Source organism: Lagenorhynchus albirostris, chromosome X (genome assembly GCF_949774975.1).
Source record: "Lagenorhynchus albirostris chromosome X, mLagAlb1.1, whole genome shotgun sequence".
Lineage (NCBI taxonomy): Eukaryota > Metazoa > Chordata > Mammalia > Artiodactyla > Delphinidae > Lagenorhynchus > Lagenorhynchus albirostris.
The window spans coordinates 24,762,120-24,781,890 of NC_083116.1; the positions used below are offsets into that span (position 1 = coordinate 24,762,120).

At 39.8% G+C, this 19,771-nt stretch overlaps 1 protein-coding gene across 3 annotated transcripts in view; it reads left to right on the forward strand.

The window, feature by feature from the left end:
* Positions 1-19,771, forward strand: part of TENM1 (teneurin transmembrane protein 1) — a 566,015-nt gene that overhangs the window by 394,841 nt on the left and 151,403 nt on the right. For all 3 annotated transcript variants that reach the window (XM_060136803.1, XM_060136804.1, XM_060136805.1), the window contains exon 15: positions 6,603-6,819. In XM_060136803.1, coding sequence (XP_059992786.1) covers positions 6,603-6,819 — 217 coding nt within the window. The remainder of the gene's footprint in view (positions 1-6,602; positions 6,820-19,771) is intronic.

Consider the following 19,771-nt stretch of genomic DNA (forward strand, 5'->3'; position numbering starts at 1 on the left):
ATAACTATATATTTACAATTGTTTAGAGTGCTGTAAAGTTTTTACAGTGCTATAAACATGTATAGCAGGACCTAACCAGGTCTATATGGCAAGGGAGGCCTCACATGAGTCAGGGGAAGAATGTTCCAGGCCAGGGAAACAGCATGTACAAATGCCCTGAGGTGGAAATATACTAGACTCTTCTAGAAAGTGAAAGGTAAGTCATTGTGGCTAGAATACAATGAGTCAGGGAGAGATTGGTGGGAGATGAGAATATAAAGGTAGGCACTGGCCTGATTATACAGAACATTGTAAATTTTTAAAGATCTTCAGCTATCAAAGATTACAGTTTAGTCCCTCAAGTCATAGAGGAAGGAAGATGACTTCTGATACTGTGGAACGATTGTCACGGAGGTTAAAAAGACATACAATAAGAGTGTTTAATCAAAACACTCTTTTTCCCCCAATCTTTTAAGTGTTTGTCACATGTTTGTCCAAGCTTCTCTTATATAAACTCTTCCAGTGGTCTATATTCATATTCATTGGTAAAATCAATAAGTTAATTGCCTAAAAGAGAATGATCTTCCAGGAATCATTCTTCATAACAAGTCACCATTCATTAAGAACAATAGCTATTTGCAAGCCTGTTTTATGATGCAGTGTTTCTAGATCTAGAAATCAGCACCATGGGTGAATTATGAACACATATAAGCTCATGGATCAATAAGCCTCATGTTTTGAATGTCACCAGCATGCTGCAGGGTTTAATAAATAGGAAAATGAAATAGAAGGAGCAATGAATTGGTAACATTTGCTCTGTTTAAGGGCCCCTCTCTGCATTTACTTTTAAGATTTGGCTGGGAAAAAAGACCTGGCAACAGAAAGCATATTCCTAATTATTCTCTTCTGACCATACCCCCCTCATTTCCAAGGAACCCATTTATTAGAAGATCATCACTTAGTTATGAGAGCCTAAACTGCCAAGTGATTCCAGATACGAGTGGAAGTTGGAACATCTAAACGCTATAACTCAGTTAACCCCTCTATAATGGATCTGTCACATTATTTATCGACTAAGACTAGTAATACTTGACATCTTCCTACTTTGTAGTGGTGAAAATGAATGAGAATGTTTGAAATACAGTAATATAAAGTGTGTGATAAAGATGTGGTATCAATGAAGAAACTATTTGTAACTTTACATATTTTGATGCATTCATTGAACATTTATTAATCTCTAGGTGCATTTATAAATGTCCTAAAAATAGGACTTTTAGGACATCCATTTATTCATTCAGTAAATATTTATTGAAAGCTTACTTGGGGTCAGGCACTATTCTAGTCATTGAGGAAATAGCAATGAATAAAAAAGACTAAATCCGTGTTCCATGGATCTTATATTCTAGTTTTGAGAGGCAGACAATAAACTAAAAATTTTTTTAAATAGTCTGATAGAAGATGGTAAGTGTTATGGAGAAATTGTTTTTTAAGCAGGTTAAAAAAGGATAGGGAGTGTGCGACAGAGGTGGCATTTTAAATAATGTGGCCAGAGGAAGCCTTACTGAGAAGGTGGCAATTGAGTAAAGACTTAAAGGAGGTGAGGGGTGAGCCATACTGACATTGGAGAAAAGAAGATTCGAGGCGTAGGAACAGTGGGGAAGGGGGTTGTGGGATACGGTAATGGGAGGTAAGGTCAGAGAGGTAAGAGAGAGACGGTAAAGAACCAGACTGTGAGGAAGTAGGTCTTGGTCAGGACACAGGCTTTTATTCTGAGCGATTTGGGAAGCCATTGATGGCAGGTGGGGAGGACGTGAACATTAGTGGCATATAAACAATTTACTTTCCTGATGCAGAAAAAGTAAATGTATAGGTTATAGCAATAACAATGATTTGGGCAGTTCCAGTACTAAGTGCACTTGAACTTCTCCCACTTTCTTTTTACCAATACAGCAAAATACTAGGGTGAAAGTCAGCCTGAATAAATGAAAAAAGATGAATTAGAGACTATTTCCAAAGGAAATACAGTCATATTACCTTCAATGCATATAATGACAACAACTAAGCTACCAGAAGTGCCTAGTAGAGGGCCTGCTTTAGTAAAAATTTATGAATGATTTGTAATGAGTCCATTGTTTGTAGGTTTCTAAAATGCCCGAGAAGATTTTGTTCAACTGAATCACTGGAATGATCAGCCCTTCAGTTTCTTTTTCACTATTAATTTGCTTGGTAGACGCTCTATTCTATCGATGCTGAAAAGGTTAAGCTTCAGTCCAGCCCCTGTCCAAATTCTGAATTTGTGAAATTCAATGAATAAAGATTTACTGTAGCATTAGTATCTGTTTAGAGCCACATAGATTCCTACCTATCTGACAACCTAACCAAGCAGAGTTCACAAAATGAACACATTCTAACGACCTGAATATGCTACAGAAAAGTTAACTGCCCTCTGGCCAGTGATAAGGCAACTTAAATAAAAGTGAGTCTGAACATTTTCAGCTGCCACTGCAGACCATTGGCATCTACCCCAGGACTCTATCCCTAGGCTCCTTGTAGCCTGTACAGTCTATAATTTGGTTAATGGCAAGAGCTAACATTTATCGAGAGTGCTAGCTACTAAACTCTAAGCACGATGCTGATATGATTATGAGAGCATGTGATCCTTACGACAATTCTACTCATCCCATCTAGTAGATGAGGAAACTGAGAATCCAGGAGTTGCACTGATTTGTCCAGGATCGTGTACATTGTAAGTGGCAAAGTCAAGATTAGAATCAAAGTCGTCTGATTCTTTCACCTTAACCACTTCATGTGTTCTAAATCCTACATTGATCAGTCACTTGGAGGTCTTACAGCCTAGGTCAGTAGTACTAGTCATACCTCTTGGATGGTGATGTTGGACGTGTGATTTGTAGTCAGAGCACTGGGTGTTAATATGACTCCCATATTTCTTCCAACCACATTCAACTTCCCTTCCTTTATTTATAAAATGGAGATGAGAATGTCTACCTAACAGGGTTGTCACAAGGATTTAGTTAAAATACTACATGAAGATGTACCTAGTGCCATACCTGACAAATATTAACTAATCTATACGTGGTGCCAAATCCTTTTGGATAGCCTGCCATGGAACTAGCTGTCCGTTTTTATCAAGGTAATAATATGGGTGCTGTCCCTAAGAGGATATATATTTGTAAATTCATTTTAAGGATTAGGAAAACGTGGGTTTTCCCTGTATTGTTCATATTCCCTTGTCCAATCCTGCTTTCAACCAAGGGCATACATCTAGTAGGTAAAAGTTTAATAGTGAGTGACTTGATCATGTACAGAAGAAACCAGTGTCCTTGACCTTCATCAACCCCAACTGAGCCAGCTGGCATAGTCCCTAACTGGCTGGCAAAGCTAGGACCAGTGAATGCCCTGTTTAGTCCTTCAAGACAATTTAACCTCCCTTTTATTTTGCTAGCTTTTATTTTTATTCCTTTAAAGGGAACAGGCCCTAAAAGTAAAGTAAGCTAACATTTGATATGTCCATATCTGACACCTTGAGCCTGGCTGTCAAGGGTGCCACAGCTTCCAATTCAGGGTGATAAAAGAACCATTAACAGCCAAAAAAAAAAAAAAGAAAAAGAAAAAAGGAAACCCACACAAGCAGTGTGATATCATTTGCACTTCTTTGTAACAGTCTAGACATACTGTATGGAGTGTTATCCAATGTGATAATTGGTAAGTAGATCTTTGCCCATGTACTGGGCTTACCTATGAATTATAATTCGGGGTTGCATACCATTATTGGTCTGCTTGCCTGCAGCCTTTCTAGATTCAACAGAAGTCTTGCTGTTCTCAGAAAACAGAGGTCTTAGAGGGTCAGCCCTGTATAATAGGCAATTAGTGAATATGAAACATTAACTTGGAATTTATAGCACATAACTAGATGAGAATGTGAGTCCCAATTTTGAATTGGCTCTGTGTTTAGTTTTAGAATCCGGTTTTGAAGATCGTTGGAGCATTACTATTTATTTAAAATCTATTTCTTTTCAAAAATAAGTTAGAATTGTGTGGTTGACAGGTCGAAACCTGTGAATGCCCAATCTGATTATTACTACTGCACTTGCTGCCGATTGAAAGATAAAGGTGACTGGCCATCTGAAAAGCAGTTTTTCATTGTTTAGTATATTATGCATCAATTCCAGACATCAGAAAACTGTTTAAATCAGATTGATATTTTTGCCAGCTTTCCAGCACATCCAGATGTTTAATTGGCAGAGTAAAGAGATAATGTGCTAATAGGAGGCTGAGAACAATGTATTGGAGAGAGAGGTGATAGTGGCATCTAAAATCTATAGAAAATCTGTTAATGTAATTTGCTGAATGAGGGGAGAAAGGGGAGCAGAAGGGAACTTCTTAGGGAAACTAATGCACACAAAAGTTATTCATCAGTGAAAAAGAAATATATATACAGAGAAGTAAAAATCAGGGGCAGAACTACACTGAACAAACAGGGTAGAGGCCAGAAAGCAGCAAACTGCATTTTAAATCAAAGTAGTGTCTGTGGTACAGGGAATTTGAAAGGACCTCATGTGGGGAAGAATATTTCCAGGGTGCCCTAGGGCTACTGTTCCAAACGCCTGCTCTCTTGGTGTTCCTGACTTTCATTGCCCCCAGCTGTGGTGCTTCCCCCTCCAGCTCAACAGGGGCAGCCATGTAAAGGAGAGAGAGCGAGCAAAAGAGCCGCGTGAAACCGGTGCCAGTAACTTTCATCATCAGCCTTAAGGAACGGGTAATCCATCTGAACCTCCCTATTCCACTGCAAGCCAAGAAGATGAGCATCTTTATATTTACCCTTGTTAAACATCTGAATTAGGGCTTCCCTGGTGGCGCAGTGGTTGAGAGTCCGCCTGCCGATGCAGGGGACGAGGGTTCGTGCCCCGGTCCGGGAAGATCCCACATGCCGCGGAGCGGCTGGGCCCGTGAGCCATGGCCGCTGAGCCTGCGCATCTGGAGCCTGTACTCCGCAACGGGAGAGGCCACAACAGTGAGAGGCCCGCGTACCGCAAAACAAACAAAAAATCTGAATTAGAGCTACTGGTCTGCTTTAAGGACCATGGAAGGGCTTTAACTTTTTTTTTTTTTTTTTTTTTTTTTTTTGCTTATTGGGTGTGGAATGAAGTGTCCATATGCTCAAATAATCACTCCAACCCCTTCTCTTTGCACGTAATTCTTATAACACTTATTGCAGGTTTAACTAGTGTAAGAGTCAGCTGTTTTATGCACCTATTCCTCTTAAGTTCTGAGCTCTTAAAAACAGGGAAAGGGTTCTTTTTTACCTCTTTCCCTCCCCAAGCACCTAACACAGTGTTGTGCACCTACAGTCAGCCCTTCGTATCCTCAGGTTCTGCATCCTTGGATCCAGACAACCACGGATGAAAAATATTTGGAAAAAAAAGAATTCCAGAAAGTTCCTAAAAGCAAAACTTTAATTTGGCGCATGCCTCATAACTATTTACATAGCATTTACATTGTATTTACAACTATGTACATGGTATTTACGTTGTATTAGGTACTATAAGTAATCTAGAGATGATTTAAAGTATACGGGAGGATTTGCGTAGGTTATGTGCAAATACTGTGCCATTTTATATAAGGGACTTGAGCATCTTCGGATTTGGGTATCCGCGGGCGTCCTGGGACCAATCACCTTCAGATACCGAGGGACAACTATATCAGGTTCTCAACAGTCTCCCCTCCTCCTGTAACCCCTGTGTCCCACATCATTCCTCTACCAAAGAATGAAGCTTTTATGTGATTTATTTGTTGGAACAACCATGGATTCAGGAGTCTGGAGTAAACGGTGAAGGCCTAGGAAATGAAAGAGAGCCATTCATCACTATATACTGGAAATTTCTTTGCTTCAAATAACTGCAGTTAGGAACAAGTAAGCTCTAGTCACTTCTACAGATTCCTAAAAAAGTGGTTCTGAAAATTTAGTATTCTTCGGAATCACTCAGATTAAATATGGCATAATCCTGGGCTCTGAAGAAATTCTGCTTCAATAGGCGGGACTCAAGAATATACAAATTTAATAAACTCCCCAGGTAATTGACTACACATTTGAAAATCACTGCCCTGCTTTAGACACTTTGTCACCATCAGAATACCAGCTTCTATTGTGGGAATTAGGAATAGACAAGTATATTGGGAGAATCTTTTAAAAATACAAATTCAGGTTGGCAAGCATTTGTTAATTATGTGTTCATAAATGTACATGATGTGAGAAATTCCAAAAAATTATAAGAAATAGTTGCAATCCCAGAGGAATGGTCTTGCGGAGGAAGAAAGAAACTTCAAAAGAGTGATAACTAACAGAATACTCTCTTCAAATGCTAAACAATGTAGTACTGCTGGAGGATTCAGGAAAGATTTATGAACACAATAGTTTGAATTTCACTGATGTGCCACGTAAATTCAGAGTGGGTGATAATTCATGAGAGACATGTGAATTTAATAGATTCTAAACTCAAAATGTGGACCATTACCTTTGGCGATATTCTAGATATTTCTCCATTCGTGCATGTTATTAACTATGTTGTTTCTCTTGACACTAAATTTCAAAAATTTCTTTTCAGATGGTTTGACTGACTGTGTGGACCCCGATTGTTGTCAACAAAGCAACTGTTATGTAAGTCCTCTCTGCCAAGGCTCACCAGATCCTCTTGACCTCATTCAGCAAAGCCAGCCGCTCTTCTCTCAGCACACTTCGAGACTCTTCTATGATCGAATCAAATTCCTCATTGGCAAGGACAGTACTCATGTCATTCCTCCAGAGGTCTCATTTGACAGCAGGTATATATGTATTTATTTTATTCCTTAATGAACAGTGGTCATGTTTTTCCTTAACCGTGAAAGGAAGATACACACACACACACACACACACACACACACACACACGCACACACGCACAACACATGATGTGTATTATTCGTAGTAAAGTATAAATGGGGCTTTTAATGACAAAAACAGAAGTATAATTTACAAATTTATTGTTCAGCTTTTGGATTGATCCCTTAAAAAATTCTTGAATTTCAAAAGCCAAATTTTAAGTTTTATTCCATGGTGTAAAATGTTTCCATATGAAAGAGTTGGGTGAGTCTGATGTCCCAATGTGAGATGCAAGACTTGTGAAAATCTGTCTTCTAGGCAAGCTCAAATGCGTGAATTGTCACTAAAGACCTGAGACCGAAGTCCAACCCATAAGATGAAGAAATTTTAAAACACTGACTTACTTATTTGAAGTGTAATAACATGAATTTACTCGTTGTTCTTCTCAGCTTCATCTTCAGCAATGATATATTTTAGTCATTAGCACTAGATATAAGTAAGTTACTGAAGTCAACATTTCTGATCTCTTAAAAATGTTCATGCCTTGTTCATGCCACAATTCAACATGTGTAAATATTGTTATTAAACTATAAGGATGTTTATCTCTCAGGATAGAAAGTCCAGCAGTTGGGCTTGGGGGTTGGCTGACCTAAGGGTTCAGTAACATCATCTAGGCCCCAGGTCCTTTCCATTTCTCTGTTCTACCATCTTCAGCATAAGCTTCATTCTTAGGTTGGTAGCAAGATGGCTGTGGCAGCTGCAGGTCCACTTCTGACACAACAAGGACCAAAGGAAGAAAGAGAAAAACACTCCCCCAAGCATGGGATATAAGCTCTTCCCTTCGCTCTGACTGTTTCTCATATTTCACTAGCTTCTAGACTATTACAAACAGAAATTAAAAAAAAAAAAAACTTGGAAAGTATTTGTCCAGGAGCTCCTGTCTACATCCCACCCACTCAGTTGCATCCTGGTGGGTGTTATCAGGCCCCAGGAAAAACTCGGTCAAGAGTTTATATTGATATGAGTGATAATCTAAGAAAATCACAACTCAATCTTGACCTATACACACTAGGAAAGGGAAAAAAAGTGATGTGCGTGGAAATTTAAAACACTCAGCATCCTTCTCACAGATTGTACACTAGAACTGTTAGTGAAACTTAAAACTTTCTCATTATGTTTATTATGTGCAGTTCTAACCTTTTAAATCTTTGACAGAACCCCAAACCAACTGCCAATTCATCACAAGAAAGGCCTTTTCTGCCAGGGGATCTAGTCAAAGTTTGCCTTCTCCCAAGAGACTCAGTCATCCCCATTTTGAAGTATTTCCCCCAGCTCATTAACAACTCTGGGGTAATTTCAAATGGCTGTAGTCAAAGTAATTCTTGAGATAGTGAAGCCTTACTTCTTGCACACCAGACGAACAAAGGAAACAAAAAGCATTATTCATGCTTAAGGAAAAGTCAGTCCAAAAGAAAAAAAAAAATAGGTAAATGAAATAACCACCGCCATGACACGGAGATATGTATTAAATGACTCACTGAACTCAAGTAAAGGGAGAAAGTCAGGACCTGAGAGAGACAGGAGCCAAGTCATTGTGATCCAGAGGAGGGCGTTCGAGCAATAAACTTAGAAAAGTGAAGGGAAACTCCAGCCCCTGCGGTTCAGCTTCATGCTTCAGCAGCGTTGCCAGCCACTCACAGAGTGAACAAGCCTATTACTTGTGGTACTTAATGCCCTTCTCCTCCTCCTGGTTTGATTGAGTTTTCCTCATTCTTTTGTAAAAGGCTCCAAGTTATCATTTGGCCTGTAAGTCACATTTGAATTCAGAACGACTCCTTCTTCCAGTGGTCTCCGCTCTGACACACATGTCTAATCTGTCAGAAAAGGTGCAGGCCTTTTCCAAGGGAAACGGTTGAGGACAAGCAATGTAACTATATTTCCTTTAAAAAAATCAACGCATGCAGTGTTATTCGGGTTATCTCTGGATAAAATCAATCCAATTCTGATCATGTAGAGTATACGTAATAATAGGTACAAGCTCTTACATCTCCATAGTACTTTTTAGTTTGTGCAGCTCTCAAACATACATTATTTCATCTTAGCCTCACAGTATCCCTGTGAAGTAGGTATTGTCTTGGTGCATTTTATATGTGAGGGAATTGAGCTTCAGAGAGATTAAATAACTTGCCCAACATCACACAGCCAGCAAGTTTCTTTGTAGCAACTCTTATAATCTTTCTGTTATACCACTGCTGCCCCATTTCAACTTGTCCTTAAATGAGCCTAGTGACTCAGATCTCATTTTTACTGGATGAATGACATCTGGGTTAACACAAGAAACTTAGAAACTGAGCGATATTGTGAAATCCAGCTCATTTTAACACATTTCAGTGACATTATTTACAAACTCTGAGTCAATGGTAATGAGCTTCTTGGTAGAAGAACACTTTTGAACAACTGGTAAAACAGGCCTTTTGCTACGTGTAAATTGTTATTAACCACTTCTTATGTGTCAGGTCTCTTACTAAGCTTTTACATGTGTTATCTCATTTAATCCTTACAAAAACCCAATATGGTAGGCACCATTATGATCCCCACTTTTCAGGTGAGAAAACAAGAACTGAGATTTCAAGTGAGTCACTTGCCCAAGGTCACAGCCAGTGAGTGTCAGAGCCAGGATTTGAAACCAAGCAGATTCATACTGAGAGCCTGACCTCTAAACCACTATGCTGAGCCACTTTGGCTACTTAGAGAGCTCTGCTGAAGACTTATGACCCTTATCCATCTGTGACTGTGGCGTTGCTCTCCTCAGACAGAGCTAGAACACTTAGGTACTATAATCAGGGGAACCATTCTCCTCTTTGGCTTTTGCCACATAATTGAGTGATAGCTGAGTAGGTGGATGAAGAAGGCATTGCCGAGGGGCTCATTTGCCTACTGGCAAAATGTGACCCGCATGGAGGACTTGCTGCTGAGTGTTGCCACCATCAGAGGCCTTTGAGCTAAAGATGGTGGCATATCGGTGACTGACTGTTGCAAGGACAGATAAAGGTTAAATAACTGTGCATCCTTGTGCATCCAAGTGAGACTAGCCTTTCTTGTTCTGAGTGTGCTGCACTGGCATGTGCGAGCACATGGAACATTAGACCTCCTGTGTCCCTGATGGTGTAATGTCCCTGGGAACATGCCACTTCCCATGGTAGAGTCTCCAGCAAGCCCAAGTCAGTTACCATTTTTTCCTTAAATACATTTTACCCTGTAGCCTGAGTTTCTTGTTTTCAGTCGACTCCAAACATGACTACAAAGTAAACCACGTATTCTACGTGCCCTGTATGACTTATTACTTTTTAATAATGTAAATAGGTGAACAGAAGCATTATTGATCTTCAGTGTCTAAGCATTTAATCACTATTAATAATGTAAAAGGTTTTTATAAATATGTAAAAACAAGAGTACATTAAACTAAACGACAGCAGTAATTTGCAAAGCCGGACATTTCACTCATCATCACTAATGGAGAAATGCATTTAAAAAACAAAATCCTACCGGGGTTAGTGCAACCGCTGACAGCAAGGTCTGGCCAAACTCATTTGTCTGTTTTGTAGCCACGAGAGGCTGATCCCCACAGCAGTCCATGTCAAGTGTCTACATCAGGCGTTGCTTAATATCAGCCCACAGATGTATTTTGTTTGGCCCAACATTTAGAAACTAAGAGATCTAACATAAAAATTGGAATGTCTTCCTTCTCTAGAAAATTGACAAAGCTTGACATCTCTGGTAGAGGCCATCCAGAGCTGAGGGCCAGTTACCCCTCTGGAATGACTATGACATGCCTCTCTAGCTCACCATTCACTGTTTCCCTTGCACCTGACTCACTTCCCTCACTTTCAAGGTCCTGCCTGGCCCTGCTGGCCTTTGAGTTCGTAACCTCTGGACTACACAGCTTCTATAGCTTTTCATGGAAAGGCCACAAGTGTTCGTTTTTTTTCTTTCTCATCTCTTTCCCTGAGAGTCTTTAAAAATCCAATCTTAACTCTTTACTTAATTTTTGAACCTTTGCTGTGTTGGTTTAAAAAGAGAAAAAAAGTGACCGAACGTAAACTAAAAACCACATTAATGGAAGGATATTTCCCCCTTTAGTTCACTGGGGGACCTGTGGACACCTCATGAATAAGTTGATGTACATTCTGCCTCACATCTTAGAGTGAGACCCCCAGGTCCCACCATAGTAGAAGCAAAATGTCCACTTTCTATGAGAAAGATGTGTATGTTGAGAGGCATTTGACGATTGTTTGTCACTTAGAGTAAGTTTTAAGAACAATTTAAAGATCTAAAACTTTGCAGCAATGCTGCTGGGTGTGGGTGTGGCTGCCTCTTGTGCCTGCTCCTGGTGGGATCCCTAGCCTTAGTTGAAAAGTTCTAGAGTTGGGACCAAACTTAATCCAGCACTAAGCACATGACAGCACTGTTAACATGCTACAAAATGAAGAGGTTGAGCAGGGTGATAGGTTTCTTCTAGTGCTAACTTTCTGTGAAGTTGCTGTATTTCAGTTTCTTGCTCCACACTGGGATGTGCAATATTTAAGTTCTGAACTGTCCTCATTGCTAAAATCTAAGTTCTTTGAGGACAAGGATCAAGTCTGATTTGTTCTCTCCCTGTTTTGATTATCTATCACTGTGTAGCAAACTACTCCAAAACATAACGGATTAAAACAATTTATTATGATTACATTTCATGATTCTGTGGGTTAGAAAAAAGAAACTTCTTTCTCCTCCCCTCCCCTCCCCTCCCCTCCCCTCCCCTCCCCTCCCCTCTCCTTTTCTTTTCTTTTCTTTTCCCGGGTAGGGAAAAAAGACAGAAATTCTGACAGGGTATGGCCAGGATGACTTCTCTTTTCTCCATCATATTTGGGCTCTCAGCTGGTATAACTCAAATAGCTGGGGGCTGGAACAGCTGGACAGCAGCCAGGAATCCCTCTTTCTACCCACAGCCTCTCTACTTGGGTTTCCTATGGGCATGGCAGCCAGTCTCGAGTTTGTCAGAGCTCTTATATGGTGGCTCAGGGCTCCAAGAGGTAACGTTCCAAGAGACAGGAAACAACAAGATACCAGTCTCTTAAGGCCTGGGTCCAGAAATTGCCCCAGTGTCCCTTGTGTTATATACTGTTTATCAAAGTAGTCACAGAGCTTGTCCAGATTCAAAGGGAGGGTCATAAATCCTACCTCTAGCGGAGAGAAGTATCAAAGAATTCGTGGCCATCCTTAATCTGCCATACCACTGTATCCCCAGATCCGAACACAGCATCTGGCAGAAAATTGGTAAGAAAATGAGTGAATGAGTGAGTGGCTTAGTTGTAGTGATATTGAAGTGCTCTTCTCATATTTGCTAATGAAAAACTCTTTTTGGTTGCCTAGAACACGCAGATGATATTAGGACCTCAAATAAGTCAATTCCCAAATGTAGAAGCAGCCTAAAGGTAAGATTACTGTTCTCCAAATAGCACAGGAACAAATTCATAAAAGATGAAGTGATTATATAACAGTAGCAAAGTAATTACTCTTTTTTTTTTAACTTATGAGACATTCCACCACTGCCAGAGCCTGTTCATAATTGACATCATTTATAACTTTGTGTAAGCATCAATAATCCTCTCTGCCTTCAGTGGGCTAGATAATCAAAATTTGAAACCAAGGAAAAATTAGAAAATAAGGAGCAATATCAGGAAGTCATAGGAATACTGCTGTGAACTGGCTCACTTTGCTGTTCCAGCTCATGAGAAAACCAAAGACAAGCACCCCAAAACTAAGTGAGGTACCGCAAATGCCTTGAGCATGGCATTCTTGGCAAACTCTTTACCTACCCAAGTCCTTCCCTTCCTTTACTATACCCCATTCAGTAACGAAATCATTATTCATGATACCTGGCAACAGCCATGATTACTATCATAACTTGTTTAATAAATTATGCCTTTCTGCACTTAGTTGATCTGGGAACGTATACCATTTGAAATCCTGTGAATGGCAAAATGAGTTATTAAATCAAGAATGAGGTTAAGGCGAAGGTTGCAGGAAGATGATCATTGCTGTTGATCTCGGATTTGATGAAGACTTAAGAATAACCATACTTGACAGATACAAATTCCTGTTTTTTAAAATGTACATTTTATTGAAATATTAGTATTTCCAGAGTAACTGAGAACTTTAAATTTCTCTACAAGAGATACCAAAGTCCTCTGCTGTCTCTAATGTAATCTAATATTCTCCTATCAACTCATTTTTATAAAGTGATGAGGATATGTATTCACTCATTTATTCAACAGATATTTCTTGAGTCACCCACTCTGTGCCAGGAACTGTGCAGATGGAGGTAAACAAAAGAAACAGAGTCCCCTTATTCACAGAACTCCCTTTACATTCTAGTGGTAGAAGCAGTCAAAGCATCAAGTAGATACATAAAGAATTAAATGAATTACAAATTGCAATAAATTCTGTGGATAATGGAACATCAGGGAGCTTGGGGTTCATCAACTCAGGGTCCCAAATTCGACTGCTTTGATGAAGCAGTCAGGTAACCATAATGGAGGTAAGACAAGGTATTCTAGCAAATGAGACCAAGTCATTAAACAATTACAGAAGTGAGACTGACCTGGAAGTTTTCAGCAGAAACTCAGGGATGGAACTAATTGACTCAGGTGAGCTTGAGGAGGCGCCTGGATGACTTGCAAGAAAGAATACAAAGCTTATTTGGACGGTGAGCAGCTTAACTATTTGCAGGAAGTTTCATCCTTTGACATCTGGGCCTATAAATAATTTTAGTACAATTTGAAATGTTTGTGTTAAACAGATGAATTCAAGGGGAAAAACAATCATCCAAAAAAATTCCCATTTACCACACTGGAAAAAATTCCCATTTAACTACACTTTGGCGTCATTTGTAATGATAGACCCTACAGTTTCTTTCAAGATAATCCACATTGGGGAAGATTAATCATTTCACTCTTGAGATCGATGAACATGGCAGTGTTTACTTGGTTCGCGTAATGGCACTGTCCTAGGCTCTGGCCTACAGCAAATTGCCTTCCCCATACAGTCTAGTGAGGAAAACTGACAATAATGAAAAAGGTAAATGTCAGGTAGGTACTGTCAAACTAGATAAAGAAAATTTAGGGACAGAGAGTGACCATTTTAGACAGAGTGGTCTGGGAAATCCTCTCTGGCACTAGAGCAGAGAGCTCATAGCATTCGTCTATATGTTAGATGATCTTGGCAAGAATGTTTCCTGCCACCTGGACCCTTCTGCAGCAGCTTATCACACAATCCAGAGCCTGGCTGTCACTTTTAGGGTCCACTGAATCAAGATTCTGTGGCATTGTGTGAAACAGAAAGGTAGAACAAACCTTTCTCAAGGAATTACTACATACTGGTTATTGTACCAGGTTTTACTGATAAATGGATGGGGTGCCTGTCCTTCAGGAATACATTGAGAAAAACTGAATACCTCAGACAAACTGAATGGCCTCTGAAAGAGAAATCAGCAACAGCCCTCGACCATTTAAGTCATGAAAAGAATTTTTTAAAATAGCAGATTGTCATCAATTAGTGTTGACCCTAAAAGAAATCAGATACGTAGAAACCACATCCTGATTTGGAATTATGAAAAAGAGGAGGTAAGGAAAGCTTATATTTTAGAATATTTATAAGGAAATGCAATGTTATTATAACATTAAAGCATTCATTGAGTTAACATTCACAGTCTATGTACAGGTATCCCCCAGAAGGTCTGTACCTAATCATTCATAATTTTGCTGAGGAACAAATTTGAATTCATATGCTTTGTGTTTAACTTTTTCATGAATCTAGTAGTTAAGGACCTCCAGGTATACTTACTAATGGCAAATCTTTGTGTATTTTTAATCTTAAGAATGTGAAAGACATTATGTCAGGTACACAACTAGGGACTGATAAACACACAATGCAACAATTGCTGAATAAATTGAATAAACTAAGGACTGGGGGAAGCTCTTTCTAAGGCATCAGCACCTGCAAATCTATCTTGTGTTCACCTTTCTTTCTAAAGTGAGGCACTGCACATAACCTGCCCACATTTGGAAAAGGGACCCAAGAGTGGGTTGGCTCTGCCATGATTCCTTGTGAGTCTGTCTGTCTTCCCATGTTGCTTTTCCTAAGCAACCTCCTTTGCTTATCACTTCTGTAGTCGTCCCAAGTGAGAAGTAAGATTTCTGCTACTTGCTAATAAAGCACTTTGATCTCGTGTATGTGAAAGGTGTTACGTGTGTGAAGATGGGATCTCCTGATTTTCAGACAACTATTTTGTCTAATGCTAAAGTTCAGGAAACATGTTCAAGACACATTTAAAAACTTACAAAGTGCTGAAGGTTCCAAGATTTATAGTGCTGGCTAGCTCCTGAAATCAGCAGTCAACACCTAAAGGTACCAAAAAAGAAGGAATGTGTGACTTTCACTTCTTTGCAAATGCTCTTGGGCAAAGAAATCTGAGCACAAATCTTTCAAAAGCTGTGCAATTGATTATTTGTGATATTTTGAAACTCAGATGTTCTGAGGTGCTTAATAATGGTGATTAGTAGTACCAGTAGCTGTCTACAGCTTATCTCGGTGTGAATAGGTGTCTTCTAATATTTTACCTATCTTACTTACTGCTCAATTAGGATTGAAATTCGAAAGGATCAAATCCTTAATACCTACTTCTCAGCCATACGATTTGCTTGCAGTGACTCTAGCTAGTTCTGTCATCTTATCTTGTCCCTGGAGAGGGCAGAGTCAATGCAAGTCTAGGGAGAAAGAACAAATGACATCTTGTGGTGCATCTCCACCATACACCCTGCACGTAGAAAGTGCTCAGCAGCTGGTAAATGTCTACAAAGTAGTGACATCCTGTGGATGAAAAGCACTTTCTTTTCATCTGTAGCCACATTATTTACATCTTGACTAAAAAAGTCTACAGCTTAGGCCATTTAGGGTCCAGGTCAAAAGACGTCCACCATTTCTACCACTTACTAGCTGCGTTATCTTGAGCAATTTTTTTTAACCTCTCTGAATGTGTTTCCTCATTTTTTAAAACAGGCTAATAGTAGTACCTACTCAGGGTTATATTGATGGTAAGTGAAATAAAATAAGAAAAGTGCCTGGCATGGTACCTGACTCATAGTAAGTGCTTAATATCTTATTTATACAAACACATGTATTTACATATATATATATATACTTTATATATATAGGGTACATAATAGAATATAATTTGAAAGTTCCAGTTCAAAAGACAGTCACTTTACTGGGTTACTTTACTGTTACAGCATCTTTGTGAGGTGACTGGGGATAAGACAGGGAAGAACTATCACTCTCACTTTCCATAAGGAACAAAGGAGGCTGAGAGTAATCCCATTTCTTAGGAAAAGTCACATCGATGATTATTAACAAGCCAGAGCTAGAACTGGCGTGGACAGTTAGGCCACACTTTTTCCTCCTGGAGGGAAGAGTAATCCATGGCCAGGCTATAGCCAACAAGACAGACTTGCCCTGTATTTAACGACTATCCATTTATTTGAAGGGCAGATTCACAGAGGAGTGACAGGAAAGGTTAATGAGGTTAACAAAACCCCATAAGGCTGATTACAAAGATAAACCATTTGAGTAATGTGGAAAACAGGACAAAAACAAACCAACCAAAAAAATAAAATAAAACTTGAGACTATTCAAGAGTTACAAGGGCTTCCAGGGCAAATATTTCAGGATTCAAATTCTGGACAAAAATAATCATGTGTCTAAATGAAGCAAACTGGCACTTCTGCAGTCCTGAAAATGTGACTGTGTTGTCACTTTTCTTATTGCTTCAAAACACTTGATCTTTTTCCCATTACTTTGGGGATTTCAGGCATCAAAAGCAAGTCTACTTTTGACAAGCAATTACCAGGGCAGATGGGAAAATAGGCACCCTACCTCAGGGTGAGTGCCCCCATTTTGTTTTACTTGAAACATCACTAGCCATGAGGAAAATAATTCTTCTTAAAAAGCTATCTGCATTTGCAATAGCACCACCTTTCCCAAAGTCCTAGAATGTTGATGGGTAATGCTCCTAGCTGCTTTTAATGTTACCCATTTGGTAGGTATTATTTATTTGGGCTAGTGACCAACTGAGTAGGATTAAATCAGCCTGCTCTATTTAACTAAAAACTAATGAGATTTTATTGGGTTTACATATAAACATTCACTGCATTCACATTTGCAGAACATGAAAACAGGTTTATGCTATAGAAGTAAATGTTTTCATGGTACTGTACCAGCTTAGATAACATACATCAAAAAGAAACTAGCATGTGATGTGTGGAAACCCCCAAAATATCTGAATATTAGAACCCTCAAATGTATTTGAGTTATGAAATACCAAATTGTAATTATATAGTTGTATATAAAGGAATAATGGGGTTAGTGTTCATAAATTAAGCATTTGAGGAGGACCATTCATTCTTTCCAATCACAGGGGTACTATTTAATTCCCTGAAGTAGTCAATTATCAGACAAAACTCTCATGATGAGAAGGTCGTAATTCACAATCCAGAATGCTGGCTTCTAATAAATGAACTGTTACACAGGAACCTCAAAGTGGTCTCTGAAACCCTTGAAGTAGTGCTGTGGGATAGGCCGGAAGTATTTTACAACTTCATATAAAAATATTTGAGTTGGGGCTTCCCTGGTGGCACAGTGGTTGAGAGTCCGCCTGCCAATGCAGGGGACACAGGAGGGCAGGCCCGGCAGCCTGTGTTTTAACAAGACTTCCAGGTGAGTCTGGTGCATGATCAAGTTTGAGAGTCACCGGTGTATATGAGAGAAAGATAACCAGAAGGGACTGAGGACCAATACTACAGTCCCGAAATTACACTCTTAAAAGAAGATCCTTTATTCATTGTGTGCCACAGTGGACAAGAGGGCATCATAAGCCCTTTGTCCCAACCGCTCAGAGGTATTTGCATTCCAGTAGCGCCCCCAGAAGCAGCAGTGATTTAGCCCAAATGACACAGTCTACAGCTGTGGAACGTTACGGTATAATAAGCCCGCGGAGAAGATGTCAGGAGAACCATGAAACCACACCTCATATGCAGCAGGTTTCTGTCCCTTGGAGATTTGAACCAACTGACAACTCATAGAGGAATTTACAGGGCAGGATTCCAACACCACTGAGCAGAGGATTCACATAGCCTCTCTCAGCCCAGTCCTTCTCGATGCTATCTCTTGACCAGAGCTGTCAGCTGTGGAAAGGATTTCATCTGTTCCTGTGGAAAAAACAACCTAACCTGTCCACCTGCTGCTAGATCCCCTGCTGGCCAGGTCCTTGATTTTGAATGTTACCCTTCAAAGGTTGCTTATGCTCCTGTTAGCAACAAAAGCAAATAGCTATAACTTCCCTAGCCCTTGAGCCTCATTTTCCTTACGAAAGATTTTAATCAGAAATACCATGCAGTAAATTACATCTTCTTTCAGCAATTTAGTTTTCAGCCTTGTTTTTCAAACCAACTTTTGTGCTTGAGGTTAATGTTTTTTGCCTGAGGTGTTGAATGAATATTGGAAATTTGACACCAAAGACAAAAGACAACAAAGAAGGGAAGAGGAAAATGAAACCAAGAATTTATGGAAGGCTAGGGATAATTTGACTATGCCACGAAAATAGCAAATACAGAATGAATTAGACCTTTTGCATCAGAACTGTCTAACAAGCAGCTTGTTAGTTAAATAAGGCTCTCGGTAAAGTGTACTGACTTGCGTTTCCCAAGATGCCCTGTTCTTCAGACCAAGCTCCAAACACCTAGAGGATTCAGCATTTAGTTAAAGGGAGAAGCAGTTCCTCTGAGGTTGCTGCTTTAGCATAGTGACAGCAGGTCGACAGCTTGGCCTGTATTATCCAGAGAAGAAGAAGAGAGACACTTGTGAGGGGTGATCTTCCCCATACATGTTTTTAAAGTCACATTGGACACGTTCATCCAAGTTCAAGTTATCTTGCTCTAACCCACAATAGCAGGGAGAAGTCCTTGTTTTTAGAGGTTCAAGGAAGCAAAATATCCCATCCAAGTCTGTGGATCAAAGAAGGAGAGCCCCGGACAAAGATGGAAAGCATGCAGTACCCGCCATTGAGAGTACTCAAACACACGCACACAACCAACACAAAAGACAGTCACACTGGGCACATACCTGCTATACACATGTGCAGGGCCAGCTTCATGATAGTCCAGACAGTAGCTTCTGTAATCTAGTTTGGAAGGTTCACAAGAGTTCCGTATATTACTTAATTGAAAAGGTTTCAGGAAAAGACAGGTCCTTAAAGGTTTAGGACTCACGTTGAACTTTTTCATGTGGCAAAAGTTTAAGAGTTCAAGATGTTTCCTCAGGACAGACCAAGGACAGGCCAAGTATGACTGCCTCACTTAAATGGTGATTTGAAGAAGCTGGACAGGAAACAGGGAGGCACCGCAATTGGGCATGACAAAAAACACGGAAAGTAGGATTGTGGGATGACTGAAGACAGACCCCAGCCATAGATGCCTCACTACTTCAGCAAGGATCTAACCTAGGAAAAAGGTGAATTATGCAGGCCACCTTGGATATTGGAAACATAAACAAACAGATTATGTACATGGGGGAGAAAGTATATTTTAGTGGTTGCGTAAATCAGGAAAAATAAAGCAGATACAAGGCTACCCCCCACAATTAATGAAGAAAGTTGAGTTTAGAAGCTGGAGCGTACAAAGTGGCAGTTGTGCTGTATGAAGTGGCACAATACACCGTATCTGCCAAGACTATATCTGAAGGTTCCCTAAGGGCCATCTGGAGCTCGAGTAGCCCGGGGAAGCGAGCAGACTTGAGAGCATTCTTTTTGAAATGGAGAGTT